Source organism: Lemur catta, chromosome 4, assembly GCF_020740605.2.
Source record: "Lemur catta isolate mLemCat1 chromosome 4, mLemCat1.pri, whole genome shotgun sequence".
In the NCBI taxonomy this organism is placed as follows: domain Eukaryota; kingdom Metazoa; phylum Chordata; class Mammalia; order Primates; family Lemuridae; genus Lemur; species Lemur catta.
This window is the reverse complement of record NC_059131.1, coordinates 94,989,943-95,004,871: the sequence shown is the minus strand read 5'-3', so window position 1 is coordinate 95,004,871 and position 14,929 is coordinate 94,989,943. Positions and strand designations below refer to the sequence as shown.

At 42.4% G+C, this 14,929-nt stretch overlaps 1 protein-coding gene across 3 annotated transcripts in view; it reads left to right on the top strand.

The window, feature by feature from the left end:
* Nucleotides 1-14,929, top strand: part of SEL1L3 (SEL1L family member 3) — a 105,885-nt gene that overhangs the window by 78,753 nt on the left and 12,203 nt on the right. For all 3 annotated transcript variants that reach the window (XM_045550469.1, XM_045550471.1, XM_045550472.1), the window contains exons 17-20: nt 4,031-4,114; nt 11,076-11,166; nt 11,297-11,381; nt 12,541-12,650. In XM_045550469.1, coding sequence (XP_045406425.1) covers nt 4,031-4,114; nt 11,076-11,166; nt 11,297-11,381; nt 12,541-12,650 — 370 coding nt within the window. The remainder of the gene's footprint in view (nt 1-4,030; nt 4,115-11,075; nt 11,167-11,296; nt 11,382-12,540; nt 12,651-14,929) is intronic.

The window sequence follows — 14,929 nt, the reverse complement described above, 5'->3', positions numbered from 1 at the left end:
TCTAGAAGTTCTATTTGTTTTTTTAAAAATATATCTATCTCTTCAGTACATTTTTCATTCATTTTCTGAATTATTTTTCTTGTTTCTTTGAGTTGCTTTTCCATTTTCTCTTGGATCTCATTGAGCTTCCTTACAATCCATATTTGGAATTCTTTATCTGTCATTTCAGAATTTTCGTTTGGATTGGGAGCCATTGGTAGAGAGCTAGTGTGCTCCTTTGGTGGTGGGTCCTTTCCCTCTGATTTTTCGTACTTCCAGAGTTCTTATACTGATTCCTTCTCATCTGGAGCAGCTGTCAATTCTTGTTTTGAATTTTCTTTTTTTTAGGTGGCACTTTTTTTTTCTCCTTCACTCTTAAGAGTGTGTCTGTAGCATATGTTGGGTAAGGACCTTTGGCTTTGCTTGTGGGTACTTTGATGGTAGGTTCTGGATGGATACCTTGGTTATAGATATTCATAGTGTAGTGGTTTTCTCAATTACTAGTTATTTGTAGGCCGTAGCAAACAATGGTGTACTACATGCATGGGCAGATTTTCTTTCCCTTGTGGACTAGGGGAAATGGAGGTCTTTAAAATCCTTTCTCTTTCCCTAGCCCTGTGGTCTTCTTAACAGCGTGAATTATATTGGGACTCCCAGTTTAATCTCTGAGACAGTAGGTGGTGCTTGTGGTAAGAATCAGCCACACTCTGTGTGATTGAGTCAGTAGATACTGTAATGGGCTGTACAAGTTGTCCTCCTTGCCAGTAGGTAGTGATTGCTGGAAAAAGCCAGGGCAGTGATGCTTTCTGGGACCTGTGACCAGCCTTAGTCAATCAGGAGAAGCATTCCAATGCTCTAGGCAGTGGGTAGGGCCCTGGAGCTGCCAAGGGACTCATTCTCCACCACAGCAGAGGTGGGTGGAGTAGTGAGGCTGGGCAGGTCTGGGTCTGACGAGCCTGTGTTCAGGCTCCACAAAGGCAGGCACAAGAGCTGTCTCAGCAGAGGTTCGAGGGTCAGCTCCCAGGCCGCTGGGGAAAACCACCAGAGAGGGACTGAAGTGGCCCCACCAAACCAGAAAGTCTGCTTGTTGGGCAGGAGCAGTATAGCTCCAGACTCACTAGCTATCGTGAGTGACTTTTGCTCTTCTTCCACTCCCCTGCTCTGTGGGTTTCCTTCTGGCATCTGACCACAGCAGCAGCCCAAACCGGCAGAGCTCACCAGCAGTGCTATGACAGGCTGGAAGCTTCTCTGCCCAGCATCCTGCCCCAGACCAAAGAACGGCTTTCCTGTGAGGGGAGGGGTGCTGCGCAAGTACACTGCAGCTCAGACCCGCACTGCACTCTCCGTTTAGTTCTGCACGTGTGGGCTCCCTTGCCTTCTAAGATTAATTCACAGATCTCCTCTCCATGCTCCCGAACAACACAACTGAGTCCTGGGGGTATGGGATCTGGCTGGCAAGCCTGTCCTCTGGTCCCCCAAGTTCACTCCCTGACTGTGCCAGAGAGAAGCATGCTGGTCCCAAGTTGCACATATAATGCTCAAGCAGGCTTACTGCCCCTCCACTTTGCAATATACTCTGCTCGACTGGAGCAGCCAGGTGGGCAGCACCAAGAGGCAGACAGGCAGGGGGCTCACAGCTCGAGCACCCCTTGGTCCACTGCAAGTCTTTAAGAAGAAAGGCGTGAGCGCTGCCCTCTGGGGAAGCCTCGGTGTGGTGGGTGCACCAACAGAGGGGAAGCAGCCGCTTCTGAGAGCTCCAGCTCAACCGTCCCTTTGGGCGCCCATGCTGACTCATGTGGGAACTGCCGTGGCTGTGTTGGCAGCTGTGAGCAGGGGAGAGAAGGAGGAGGAGAAGAGTCTGCATGGAGGAGAGCTGGCCACTCTGGTCCCCTTTGTCCTGAGGGACTCCCCTGGCTTGCTGCACTCTCCTCTCCCCTGAAGGTAGCCTGCCCTGAATGTCCAAGCTCTGGGATCACACAGTTCCCCTGTGGCCACCACAGTCTTGGCAGGATTTGGGAAATGTTTGCGTGGGGACAAGTGACAAGAAAGCTGAAGGTCTGAAGCTCCCTGGGGAGGATAAAGGCATACTATGGGTGGAGAGGCAGTATGGTGCCTGCTGCCTAGGCTCGGGTCTGTGGAGAGGGGGAGCGACCTCAGGGGGCTGGTAGCCCAGTGCTCTGTTCTTAAGAAGCTCGTGGTTCACTGGGGGCTGCAACTTTTGGGCTCATGAGGGTAGAGAAGCGCTCAGGGAGTTCGGGAGTCTGCACTCTGCCAGAGGTGTGAGGGGAGCAAAAACAAACACTCACACCTACCCTTTCCACAGAGTTACAGATTCCTCAGACGTTGATCTCTGCTGAAACCTTACTACTTCTTATTCTGCTCTGCAACTTCTTCCCATGGATTTCTGGTAGCTTCTGGCACTTTTCCCTCCGAATTACACCTGGGCTATGTTTTTTCAATCTAAAACTTTCCCTTCTTTCTGAGACAATCTGGTGAATGTCTCTAGTCAGCCATCTTGCCTCCTCTCTCCAAAATGTTTTTCCATAAGACATTTGGGTTGGGATCAAATCCAATCTTACCCCTGACCTCAGTGATAAAACTTGACTTGAAGCTTTTCATCACAGTTATTTAGAATATTTGGCGTGAATATTCATGGCTTTGCTTGTTTGTTTGTTTTAAGCCTCTCCCCAGAAGAAATCATTCATGTTTAATGGATTTTCATGTTAATCTTTTGTTATTGATTTCTAGTTTAATTCCACTGTGATCGGAGAACATATTCTGAATGACTTCATTCCTTTGAAATTTGTTGGGCCTTGCTTAATGACCAGTATTTGGTCAATTTTGGCATATCCTCTATGGGTCTCTTCAACAGAGTGTGTTTTCTGAACTTGTTAGGTACAATGTCTACATATATATCAATTATATCAAGTTTGTTAATTATATGGTTCAGATCTTCTCTATCCTTTCTGACATTTCTTTTTCTGCTTGTTATGTCAGTTATTGAAAGAAGTATGTTAAAACCTCCAACTATGTGTGTTGACTTATCTATCCTTATAGTTCAATTTTACATTTATATATCTTGAATCTATGTTATTGGGTCATACAGATTTAGAATCATTTTGCCTTTCTACTTGACCCTTTTATCATTTTACAATTCCTCTTTATCTCTGTTGATGATTCTTGCCTTAAAGTCTATTTTTTCTGATGTTCACATAATTATACCAGGTTTTGTTCTTAGAGTTTATATATCTTTTTCCATCCTTTTATTTTCAATCTTTCTCCATTCTTTAACTTCAATGTATGTCTCTTGTAAGCAACATATAATTGAATTTTTGTATATTTTTATTCAGTTTGACAGTTTTAGTTTTTTAATTGGTGGATTTAGTCCATTTAAATTTAATATAATTATGGATATGTTTGGTTTTAAATCTACCAGTTTACTATTTATTTCCTATTTGTCCCATATAGGGTTTTTGTTTGTTTGTTTGTTTTTTGGTGTGTGTGCCTTTCTTTCTCTTTTCTTGCCCTTCCTTTGTATTCATCAAATATATTTAAAAGTTATTCCATTTCCCCCTTCTATTAGCTTATTATAATAGTTATGCATTCTTATATTATTGTTGTAGTGGTTATAAGTCTAAAGATTACAACAAACTAGTTCATTACTAATAAACCCTTCCAAGATAAATTAGGGGACAGAAACAAAATATAGAAACCTAGCAATAAACTAGTAAACATGTTTGTAGAGAGGGTACTGTAACTCTTGGTGAAGATTGTATTTGTCCAAATGGGTGGACATTTTTCATTATGTACCTTACATGTCATTGTTTCCATAAATGGCAACACCTAAGCAATCATAAGAAAGGGCATTGAATGAAAACCTTTCAAAATGCATTTTATTTACCTTCTTAAAATTCAGTTCTGGTTTGTTGCTCTATAAAAATTCTAACGAGCAAAATATTCCCCAAGTGGGATTTATTGGGATCATATGAAGAAAAAAGTGATTATTAAATTTGCCACAGTTTGCATATTTTCTATTCCCTTTTCTTTTCAGATGGGCAAAGCACGTAGCTGAGAAAAATGGCTACTTGGGCCATGTCATTCGCAAAGGCCTCAATGCCTACCTGGAGGGTTCATGGTAAGCTTGGGACCCACATTGGAATGTACTTTCTCAGCCCTTAACTTTTAGTCTGTCAGTATAGCCTTATAAGAAGGAGTCTTAAAATGCAACTGAAAAAGCAATTTGCAGGGAAATCACAGCTTCCCAGTAATGATATTCAGAGTATCACAGACTGATTGGCTGTTGATTGGAAAACAGCATTTCCATGTTTAATTATACACAAAAATTTGTTCTCGGGGGTGGGGGGGGGGAGCGTCCACATTCATCAAGTTGAGGGACACACAAATACGTTGACTTCTCTTTCCTTCAAGCCGGTTCCTCTTGGTTTTAGAGTCTGGAGATAGCACAGGGGATCTTAGGTGAGACCCTCTGCTTCTCACTGCCAGGCCACGGGAAGTCCAGGATTTCCATCTTGTTCCTAGGAAGAAAAGAGATCAGTATGTTTAAGGCTCAGGGTGCCTCTTTCCATAGATATGTTACTACATCTGCAATGACTAGGAGCCTGGAATTGCTGGAAGTCACTCACCAGTGCTGCCAGGGTCACAGCCAAACAGATGCCCCCCTTCCTAACCTTCTGGTGGAGTTAGCAAATTTCATCCTGTCCTGTATGGGATGAGACATGGCACATGAGGACTTACAAATGCCCCCTGTTTGTTGTTACTTGGGACACCTCTCCAAACTCTACCTGAGTAGTTTTTTGTTTTCTTCTGTCAGTTCTAGCACTCCATCTTCATTTTCCCTTGGGCCACATTTCCTTGGCTGGTTTATTGCCTAAATGATCTGGGTATTTCAGTCATAACTAAAAAAGATATGCAAATCAGCATCTATCCCCTTGGTCTGCTGCCTGAAAGACATTAAGCCAGACCTAACATCGCTCACACTCTGATCTGAACCTTAATTAAAAATTAAAATATAAGTCTAATAGAATGCATTTTCTCCCTTAGTCCATGGCTGCACACCCGACCAACAACTAGCATCTCAAGATTTTAATCTTAAATTAGAGCATGTGGAGGTAATGAGCCCAGTGAAAGAAAGCACCAAATATAAATGTTTATTATTATCCTCCTATGAAAGTTTATTATCTGTGGCTTTATTTTGTACAATTGGAAAGAAATTTTTTTAAGGAAATCACTGTTTCCCAATTGTAAATGTACCTTACAATTTTTGTGGTGCTTTATCTTGTTTCCCAAGTGAACGAACTTCAGTTCCTAAAATGCCCAAATTTGACTTTAACTCATTTTCTACTTCTCATCCTGCCAACCTCCCACCCTCTGCTCCCCGAGAACTTCTTAGGGTGAACTGAACATTCAGCTATAGAAGTGGGGTTTTCCCAAAGGGAGAGCACACCTGTGAAAACATCTGCACACACATACCCCCCCCAAGATGTCTGACACTGTTTTTCCCAGAAAGAGAGTGTAAAAAGCTTAGCTCTTTGGCCTACTTTTGAATTTACCATTGCAAAGCACTTTAGCTAGCACATTTAAAAATTTGCTACGAAGGGCTAGAGGAATTAAGATTTTTGCGGCTTGCTCTCTCTCTTAGAATACTTAGTCACAACATGGGATTTCTCTGCTGTTATTGTTGGGAGGGAAGGAGAACTGAAGTGTGTCCCGCACTGTGTGTGCGTTTTGATTCAGTTCAGCAGGTTTACCGAGTACGCCTAAATGCAGGACGCCTTCTGTACACCTCCAGGGACGCCTCAAGTGGGGCTTGGGGAAATTTGCCGCCTCATCTGTTCTGCACGCAGTTTCTCCTCTGCCCATGTTCCGTCTGATCTCTGAGCCTCTGTACTCACTTTTCCCTCTGCCCAGGAACCCTGCCTAACTCTTTACTCCCTTCCATCCTTCCATGAATTTTGCATGATTTCCATACAAGTCAATTGGCCCATGACTTGTATCCCAATGCCCCGCATGTGGGGGCACCAGGGAGTGCTCGGAAACTACTGAAGGAATGAACTAAGGCAAATAGAGGGGACAGCTGTAACTCAAGGGCCATGAGCAGTATGTAAAGAGCGTTGTGGATTCTGAGGAGGAGAAGGTGCTCCCTGGCTTGGGAAGTGTCGGACAGCCTTCGTGATGGACAGAGTGGGTGAGATGGCCTTGAAGGATGGAAGGAACTTGCACTTAGCCATGTAGGGAACAACGTTTATGGTGAAGGGAACTGCAGAAACAAAAGCAAAGAGATAGGAAAATTCTGGGTGAGTCTGGAAAATTTTAAGCCATCCAGTTTGCCATAAGGGTAAGACTTGAAAGTCATACATAATGAGCCCAAAAAGGGCTACTTTATGGAATTTTGAATGGCAGGTTATACATTTGTGAAGCAGTGGGGAGCCATGGATAGTTTTGGAGACAGAGTGATGTGACAGATCCTGTTTCTAAGCTACTTAACCAAACAGCTGTGCATGATGATGAGAAGGGAGAGCCTGCAAGGGGAGCTAGTTCAAATCCAGGTAAAAGGAGCTGAGCATTGAACTGGCATGAGCCGGCTGAGTGTCTTTTCTATTCTTTTATCATAATCGTTGATACATATGAAATAATATGTGATATAATTGTAAGTTCCAAGTCCTAAAAATAAAATGAACAGGTAAAAACCTACCACCTTACTTAACAAAATGAACATTGCCAGTTCTGTTGAAGCCCCTGCATGTCCTTCCCAGATTAAATCTCACCCCCACCCACCAGTACCCAGAAGTAACCCTTGTCCTATTCTCTGGTTGATCCACCCCTTGCTTTCTTTATGTTTTGCTATATATGGATATATTCCTAAGCAAGGGATTTGGTTTGGCTTATTTCTGACCTTTATGTTATTAAAATCATATTATATATAATTCTTCAACTGCTCTTTTACTGAATATTATGTTTCTAAGATTCATACATTTTGATGCATGTACCTGTAGGTCATTCATATTTACTGCTGTAAGAGACCACAGCTGATTTACCAATTCTCCTCTTAATGCATGTTTGGGTTCTTTTCTTTTTTCTTTTCTTTCTTTCTTTTCTTGGTTTTTAAGAACAGTGTGGTCAGGAGCATTTTTTATGTATCTCCTGGTACACCTAGGAAGCGTTGCTCTAGCATATACATTTAGGAGTGGGGCTCTGGGTCATTGTGGGGACTTATGTTCCACCATACAAGACAATACCAATTGTTTTCCTAGGTGGTTTCACCAATTTACTCTCTTGCTACTAGGTATAAATTTCTGTTTCTCCATGTTGCGAACCTTGATACTGATGCTAAGTATTGTTAAAGATGAGTCTCAGTCTGGATTTGAGACATCTCAGTATCCACAGGAAGAAGCATCTAGTATCCATTACGTGAGAAAATCTTTGTCAACATATATTTGGGGCAAAATGCTTCTATCTCTTCTCACTCTCCAAGCCTCCAGCCCTCCCCAGGGGTTAAACAGGAAATATAATATATGTGTGTTGGCCAATTCACACCACAACGTGATGATTTTTGGTACCATCTATTTTGCTGTAATAGAACTAAATTCATCCATCAATGTCTCCAGTCCATCTCCTTTTTTCATTTTTGTGTGAGTGAATTTATTCTGGACGTTATTTTCAAATTACATGTGTCAGTTTGATGAGCTTGTGCTTTTCTATGGTGTTTCAAGACTTATATGGGGTGGTTTAAAAGAGGAGCATGATTGAGAAAAGGGCTTTTTGCTGTATCGGCACAATACGGAAGATAATGCTGTCATGCCCCAGGCTGTCCTCGGGCACCAGAAGAAGTTAGGGAAGGAAAGGCCAGCTGTCATGTTCCATTTCTCTCTGCCTTCCCCCTACGTGTGTCTTATCTGCAAGCTATGTGTTTTATTGTCCTTTGTCTTAAATATACCAAAAATACTTAACCTAGGAGGTTAGCCAGATTATAGCGGGCTCGAGGCAAGACAAGTAGGCATGCGAAGTTTCGGTTGAAAGAGATTCACATTTTTGCGATAGAGCAGGGGTCCTGAATTCCACTGAGACCTTAGAAGTTTTTTTTATCCTTCCGATCTGAGCTGCTTCAGGCATTGGCAGTAAAAAGCACAGAGAAAATAATATAATCGAGAAACTGCTCAGAGGTACTCAAATTCACAATTCACAGCAAACAGCCAAAGGATTGATTATTAAGATGTGTCATTATAAAAGTTCTAGAAATGCATGTGCTGAGTCTGAAATGGGAGGGTAGTCAATGTGCCCCTAAACTATTTCTTTTCTCTCAATCCCCTTCTCTCTTGCACCCACCCAACCCCATCCCTGTCAAAACGATTGTCTAGGGGACAATTTCACTTTAATGCATTGGAAATAAGGCTTGAAGCTCTGGTTGACTTCCTAAACCTTAAGGAAATTCATGGAAAGACAGTAGTTTTGTGGCTTGTCTTTGGGCTTCCTGCAGTTGGCAAATGCTGAGTAAATGTTTGTTCCATGAATTTAAGTGTAGAAATGTCTGTAATAAGTACTTCAGATGTTTCTGTTGAAACACAGTTAAGTGAAAGCCCAGTGCTGGGAGGCTAAGTGTGGGTAGGGTTTCTGCAGAGGCATCGTGTCTCATAAGTTTCAATAAGCTGAGAAAGTCCGCTCCAGCCCCTACCTGGAGCTCACACATCAGTATCTGAAAGTAGATAATGGTGGTCTCGGGGTGCACAGATGTCTGGGGATTGATTCTGCAAGATGGAAAACAGAGTTTCTGGGGATTTCTGTTTAGTGCTTCTGTGGACATCAAGTACTTTTTTAGACGTCTCTTTTTGATGGATTTCAGTGCTTCCTCAATGGAAATGCTTGAGAATGCTATGACATTTCCTCCTGGTTTATATGATAATTTGACAGTAGAAGTCTTCTATACAACTTGTTTCTTTCTTCCCTCCACCACCAAGGTGACTTTAGAGACAGGATATTTTCTTTATGAACTTTATCGTAGTGAGTGTTCTTACAGAGAGTGTCAACCTGCATTCCCTCCACCCCCAATTCTAACAGCCAGCCTACTGGTTTTCTACTGTGCAAGAGAAACTCATTTTATTACATTTTAGTAACATGAGCCACATGGCAGCCAGTTGTGGCGGTAGAAGGTGCTGGCATGATATTTGACCTTGGGTTGCAGGTCTACACCATCTCCTTCCCTTATCCATCCTTGGTGGAAACTGAGGTGCTGGCATAAGCCTGAGCGTCTCTGATGACACTTGAGATTATAAGACCGTAGGAACAGGACCTTGTTGCAAAATGATGGGGACTTTCCACTGGGCCTCCCTTGCAGGCCCTCTGTCTGGGGTCTTGGGTCTGCCATGAGAATTCTTGCAACCAAACCTGATTTTTGCGGCTTTGTTAGAAAATCCCCAGTGTCTTTTGCGTTGTTGTTGCAGCTGCACCTGCAGGCTTGTTATCTGGCTGCCTCTGCAGGGGACACTGCTTAGCCGACCTCGTCTCGCTTTAGCATGAGTCATGGCTAATTGGTCAGCTGCCTTAGGTATCGCGGAGGCTGAGAATTGGCTCACTCAGCAGCCATGGGGCCCGTGACCGGCAGCATGTCTGACTGAAGGTCTGGCTGTCCTAATTTGATCCCCAACACCTCTCTCCGTCTCCAAGGGATGGTCTGCCAGGAGCTGCTTTTAGCAGTTTAGCAAAGACGATTTCAGAATCTTCTTCCCTTATTCATCCTCACCCGATCTTCCCCCACCCTTCCCTACATCAGTTCCTAGGTGGAGCTAAAATTAAGAAGTTATTAATATCAACTACTTAAAATGAAAAAAAAAATGCTTTAGGAACAAGTACTTATGGTTAAAATAGATTTTTACTCTTAAACGGGGTAACATAGAAAATTGAGGAAATCAGATAAGTAAAAAGAAGGAAATAAAAATTACTTGCACCCTCACGACACAGAGATACATATTATTAGCATCTTGGTAGATAGTTTTTAAATTTTTTTTTCTTGGCATATATGCATACATGTATGTGTGTACGTGTGTGTTCAGCTTTATTTTTGTTTTGCAAAATGGGAGGCATTGTTTTATACTCTGCTTTTTTTTCCCCACTGAATGGAAAATTTTGCATAAAAATTTTTCTGTGTTTTTGAACACTCTTCCACGCATCATTTTTAATGGCCACATCTGAAAGTGGCTGCACCATGGGTTAATTTAACTAATCACTGGTTTTTCAGATATTTAAGTTCTTCCCAGCTTTGAAGTTCACGTAAACAGCTCTACCATGAACTCTGTGGCAGTGGAATCTTTGCACATGTCTCTGATTGTTTCTTTAGAATAACCACCCCCAAGGGAGACCTGCAGGGCTGAATGGTATATGCGTTTTTAAGACTTTCCCCTCCTGTCCTCCAGAACCATCTCATTAATTGGCCCTCGAACTGGCAATGGCTGTAGGAATATGTCCATTTCCCCAAGCCCTTGCCATTATTCCATATATGAATCTTGTGCCACTCTTTCAACAGATGTAAAGTGGACACTCATTATTTTGCAATTATTCAATTACTAGTGGTGTCGAATATTTATTGTTTCAAATATGTTTTGGCCATTGGTCAAGCCCCTTGTAAACTCCCTCTCCTTTGCCAAACTTCTAATGCACAACAAAAGCTCAGCTTTAATTAAGCTTGTTCAGAATCGTAAGCCCTATAAAACCTTTCATAAAACAGAGGTCTCTAAAGGACATGGGTTTTTCTTAATACCACTTATCTCCTCTAAGTGAGGATGGAAGAAGGATTCGAGGACTGAAGACTAGTAGCCAGCACCGACACACCACTCAGCCAGTAGAGGTAGCTGTTGCATCAGCTAGCTCCCCAGCCTTGTCTGTGAGTTCAGCCTTTAAGATAGAAAATAAATCAGTGCATGCAGTATTTTTAACAGTATTTATTTAAAAAAAAAAAACAACTCATGATTTTGTGGTTTTAAAAAAAAACTGCTTATTTTGTGCCCTCTTATGTTTGAATATAAAGCTCTCTGTGAATATTAGTAAGAGCCACTATATGAAATTTATTATTAATCATCTATTTTTAGGCATGAAGCTTTGCTGTATTATGTTTTAGCAGCAGAAACTGGAATTGAAGTGTCACAGACAAATTTAGCACACATCTGTGAAGAGAGGCCAGTAAGTAAATGTATTCTTCTCCGAGTAGAAGCTCTGAGGTTAAGGATAATGAATTGGGTTTTACAGAGGCAAAATTGGTCACTTGGCCAAAATATTAATGAATTAACTTTCTCTCCCCTTTACCCCTTAGGATCTTGCCAGGAGATACTTGGGTGTTAATTGTGTTTGGAGATACTATAATTTCTCTGTTTTTCAAATCGATGCTCCTTCATTTGGTATGTATAGAGAAAAAACGGGTGCAAAATTGAAGCATTAGCGGCTTTCAGTCTTTAGTAACAGGGAACATCTAACAGCTTCGTGTGAAGTGTGGTATTTCTAAGCAATTAGGAAAGAAAGTGAATTCTGCTCTCAGCCTCCCGCAAGGCACTCTCCTCACCCACTGCCCTGTTGTGTGCTCGAACCCATCATTTCTTCCGAGTCAATGAGAGTTCAAAAGAGAAAGCTATGACGGAGCGATTCCCTGGGCCAGTCGTTCGCCTTTTTGCCCTCAGATGTGCTCTGGGCTTCCTCCGCTGTGCTCTGCATTGTAGGGGCTGCCTCCGGGTGCTGCAGTTCCCAGACCCCTCTGCCCACTAGCTTCTGGTTAGTTTCAGCCAACAGGAGGCACTGGCAGAAGACTGCAGGACGGGAGAAGAAGCCCAAGTATTAGTATTTCTCCCCTTCTCCCTGCTTTGAACTGTGTCTCTGGCAGTGGCGGCATTTCCGTGGTCCCAGCCCCTGCCTGGCAACTCCACCCTCTTTGGCTTCAGCTCCCATGAGGCTCTGGGCTCTGGTAACATTACACCCACTCTCTGGTTCCCCAGACCTCGGGATAATAGTGGCTTCCTCGTTGCTGATCTCTGGGTTACCTGTTGTTTTCTATTTGTCTTTTCAGCTCTTCCAACACCCTAGTAACTACTTTCCCATGATAAAATCCCTCTTTTGAACTACCTGAAATGGATTTTTGTTTTTCTGATTGGACATTGAGTGATGCATACACTCTTAAACACAAGTTTTTTTCTCCGAGGAAAAATAAAATATGTGGCTAAAACCAAGAGATACCCATAAGAGACATCGAACATGGGCAGCAAAATTTCAGATGTGAAATAAAGGGCCCACAACAGCCTTGGCTGATGGGGCTGTGAGGTTGCGGACTGAGAGTCTGCAACAGCTGTCTAGGAGAGTTACTTGGCAGAAGGGAAAATGTGTCTAGAAATAGGGGTGCTCAGGGCAAAACTGTTTTTTTTCCTCTTGACATGCCAAGGAAACAGAAAGATGTTCTGTGTTCAGATTCTAGTAGGCAAAATGCTCAGTCGCGTGAGTGGGCCAATGATTTGAAATGAAAGTCTGAAATAAAACCACTCGACAGATGCCTCTGTGCTTTGTGTCCTGCAGCGTATTTGAAAATGGGAGACCTTTACTACTATGGCCACCAAAACCAGTCCCAGGACCTGGAGCTGTCCGTGCAGATGTATGCCCAAGCAGCGCTGGACGGGGACTCCCAGGTAAACAGCAGCAAACCAGCTCGTGGGGATGCCCATCTGTGAGCGTGTCAGGCCTGGGGTCCTAATAATCCTTTCTGTCTGCACACACCGCACAGTCTGCAAGGCATGGTTCATCCTTGTCACACACCCTACGCAACAGCCCCGTGAGGACACTAGCCATAATGGTGACCTTCGCTGAAAATCCACTGTGCTCCTCATGCCATTCTCATACAATCCGGTGGGGGGTGGGGACTAGTATACCCAGCTTATAGTCAAAGATACAATAAGGTAATAAATTATTTAAGGCCAAAAAATCAAGTAGTAAGCAAAGCAGCCAGAGCCTAAACCCAGTCTCTGGCTCCTAACCTGAGAGTGTTTCTGCCAGATTCTGTCAGACTAACTCACCAGGTAGAAACTTCAGAAATTAGAAGTGTGCCAGTAATACGAAGTGGTTTGCTTGTACGGCTAGACCAATGCGTACGTCCGTGAGACAGCTTTTCTCTCAGTGACTTTTATTTGAAGTTTCTTACTTTGAAATGATTTTAGATTTATAGAAAAGTTGCAGAAAGAGTTGGCAGTTCCTATATACCTTTTGCTCAGTTTACTCTAAAGTTAACATCTTTTATAAACACAATGCCAACTGTCAAACTAAGAAATGAATGTTGGGTTGGTATTATTAACTACACTTCAGACTTTATGTGGATTTCACCAGTTTTTCCACTAATGTCCTTTTTCTGTTGCAGGATCCAACCCAGGATCCCACATTATATTTAGTTGTCATATTTCTTTCCAGTCTTCACCAATCTATGACAGTTCCTCAGTCTTTTCTTATCCTCATGACCCATGATAGTTTTGGAGAGTATTGGTTGGGTAGTCTATAAATGTCCCCTGATTTGGGTCTAAATCTTCTGTTTTCCAATGAACAGATTGAAGTTATGCATTTGGGGCAAGAATGCTGTAGAGGCGCTGTGTCCTCAGTACGTTGAGTCAGGCGGGGGCACGTGATGCCAGTGTGTCTTATTACTGGCAAGGTCAAGCTCAATCGCTTGGTTAGGGTGGTTTCTCCACGGTAAAGTCAGTATTTTTCCCTTTCTTGTTTGTAGATGCCTTAGGGAGATAGTCTGAAACTACTCAGATCTCTTGTCTCTCAAACTTTTACCCACAAATTTTAACAGATCTTGCCTGCAACAGTTATTGCTGTGGTGTTCTAATGACGATTCTCTGTTTCCCTTGTTCCTTCTACATTAGCTAATTGAAATTCTACTGCAAGGCTCTCAGGGTCGTTTTTGTGATGTTGGAATTATTGTCACCGTCTTTATGCAACAAGTTTCTGGTGTTGTGCTTTAGAATCTGAACAAAGAGCAGAATTTGGAAACTCATTCCTACCTGAGTCTTATCTTTTTTTTTAATGGAGGTACTGTATCAGAGCAGTTATGGACCTGGATTAAAATCCCAGGTCCTCTCACTCCATAGCTCTTTGTGCATGGCGAGTCACTAAATCTCTGCGTGTCCATTTGCTCATCTGTTAACAGGGGTAATAATAGCATCTACCTTATAGGTTGTGAGGATTAAATGAGACGTTCGGTATAAAGCTCTGAGCCCAATGCTGGGTATACTCAATGAACATGATGAATTCTATTATTATTTCTTCCGGAATGAAGTAGGAGTTGCTCCTAAAGGGATTTTCTGTAGAAACAAACTCTCTTAGATGATATCTCCTGTCTTTTACAATTAGGCCTGGATAATTTTTTTTCAATTTTGGTTTTTATTTTTTGGGAAGACAATGTTACAAAAGCAATGAAGAATAATATTTTTTTCTTTTTTTCGTAGACATGGGGATCTCTCTCTGTTGCCCAGCTGGTACAATAAAGGGTAATTTTTAAATAAAAAAAAAAATCAAAGAATGCACCCCTAATCCCATGGCAGGGACTTTTACTCCATTATGTCCTCACGTTTCCTTGTAGTCTCTGCCGACAGGCAGATGTGTCTGTGATACTATCTATGTTGTACCTGCCACTTTTAAAATCTGTCTTATCATTCATTGTAGGACTGTGTGCATTTTATTGCATGGTCTCTTTAATTATTACTCTAACAGCTGCCCGTATTCTGTTGAGCTAATGGACTGTAATATCTTACGCTTTACCGTATTGGTGGGCACTCATTCCTTTGCTTGCTAATTCATTCATTGTTTCAGCACCTATTTAGCTAATCCTACCATGGCTTAGACAATGCTTAGCAGGGGGAGCATGAGATAAAAACGACAGATAATATTCTTGCCTTCATGTGATTTATAGTCTACC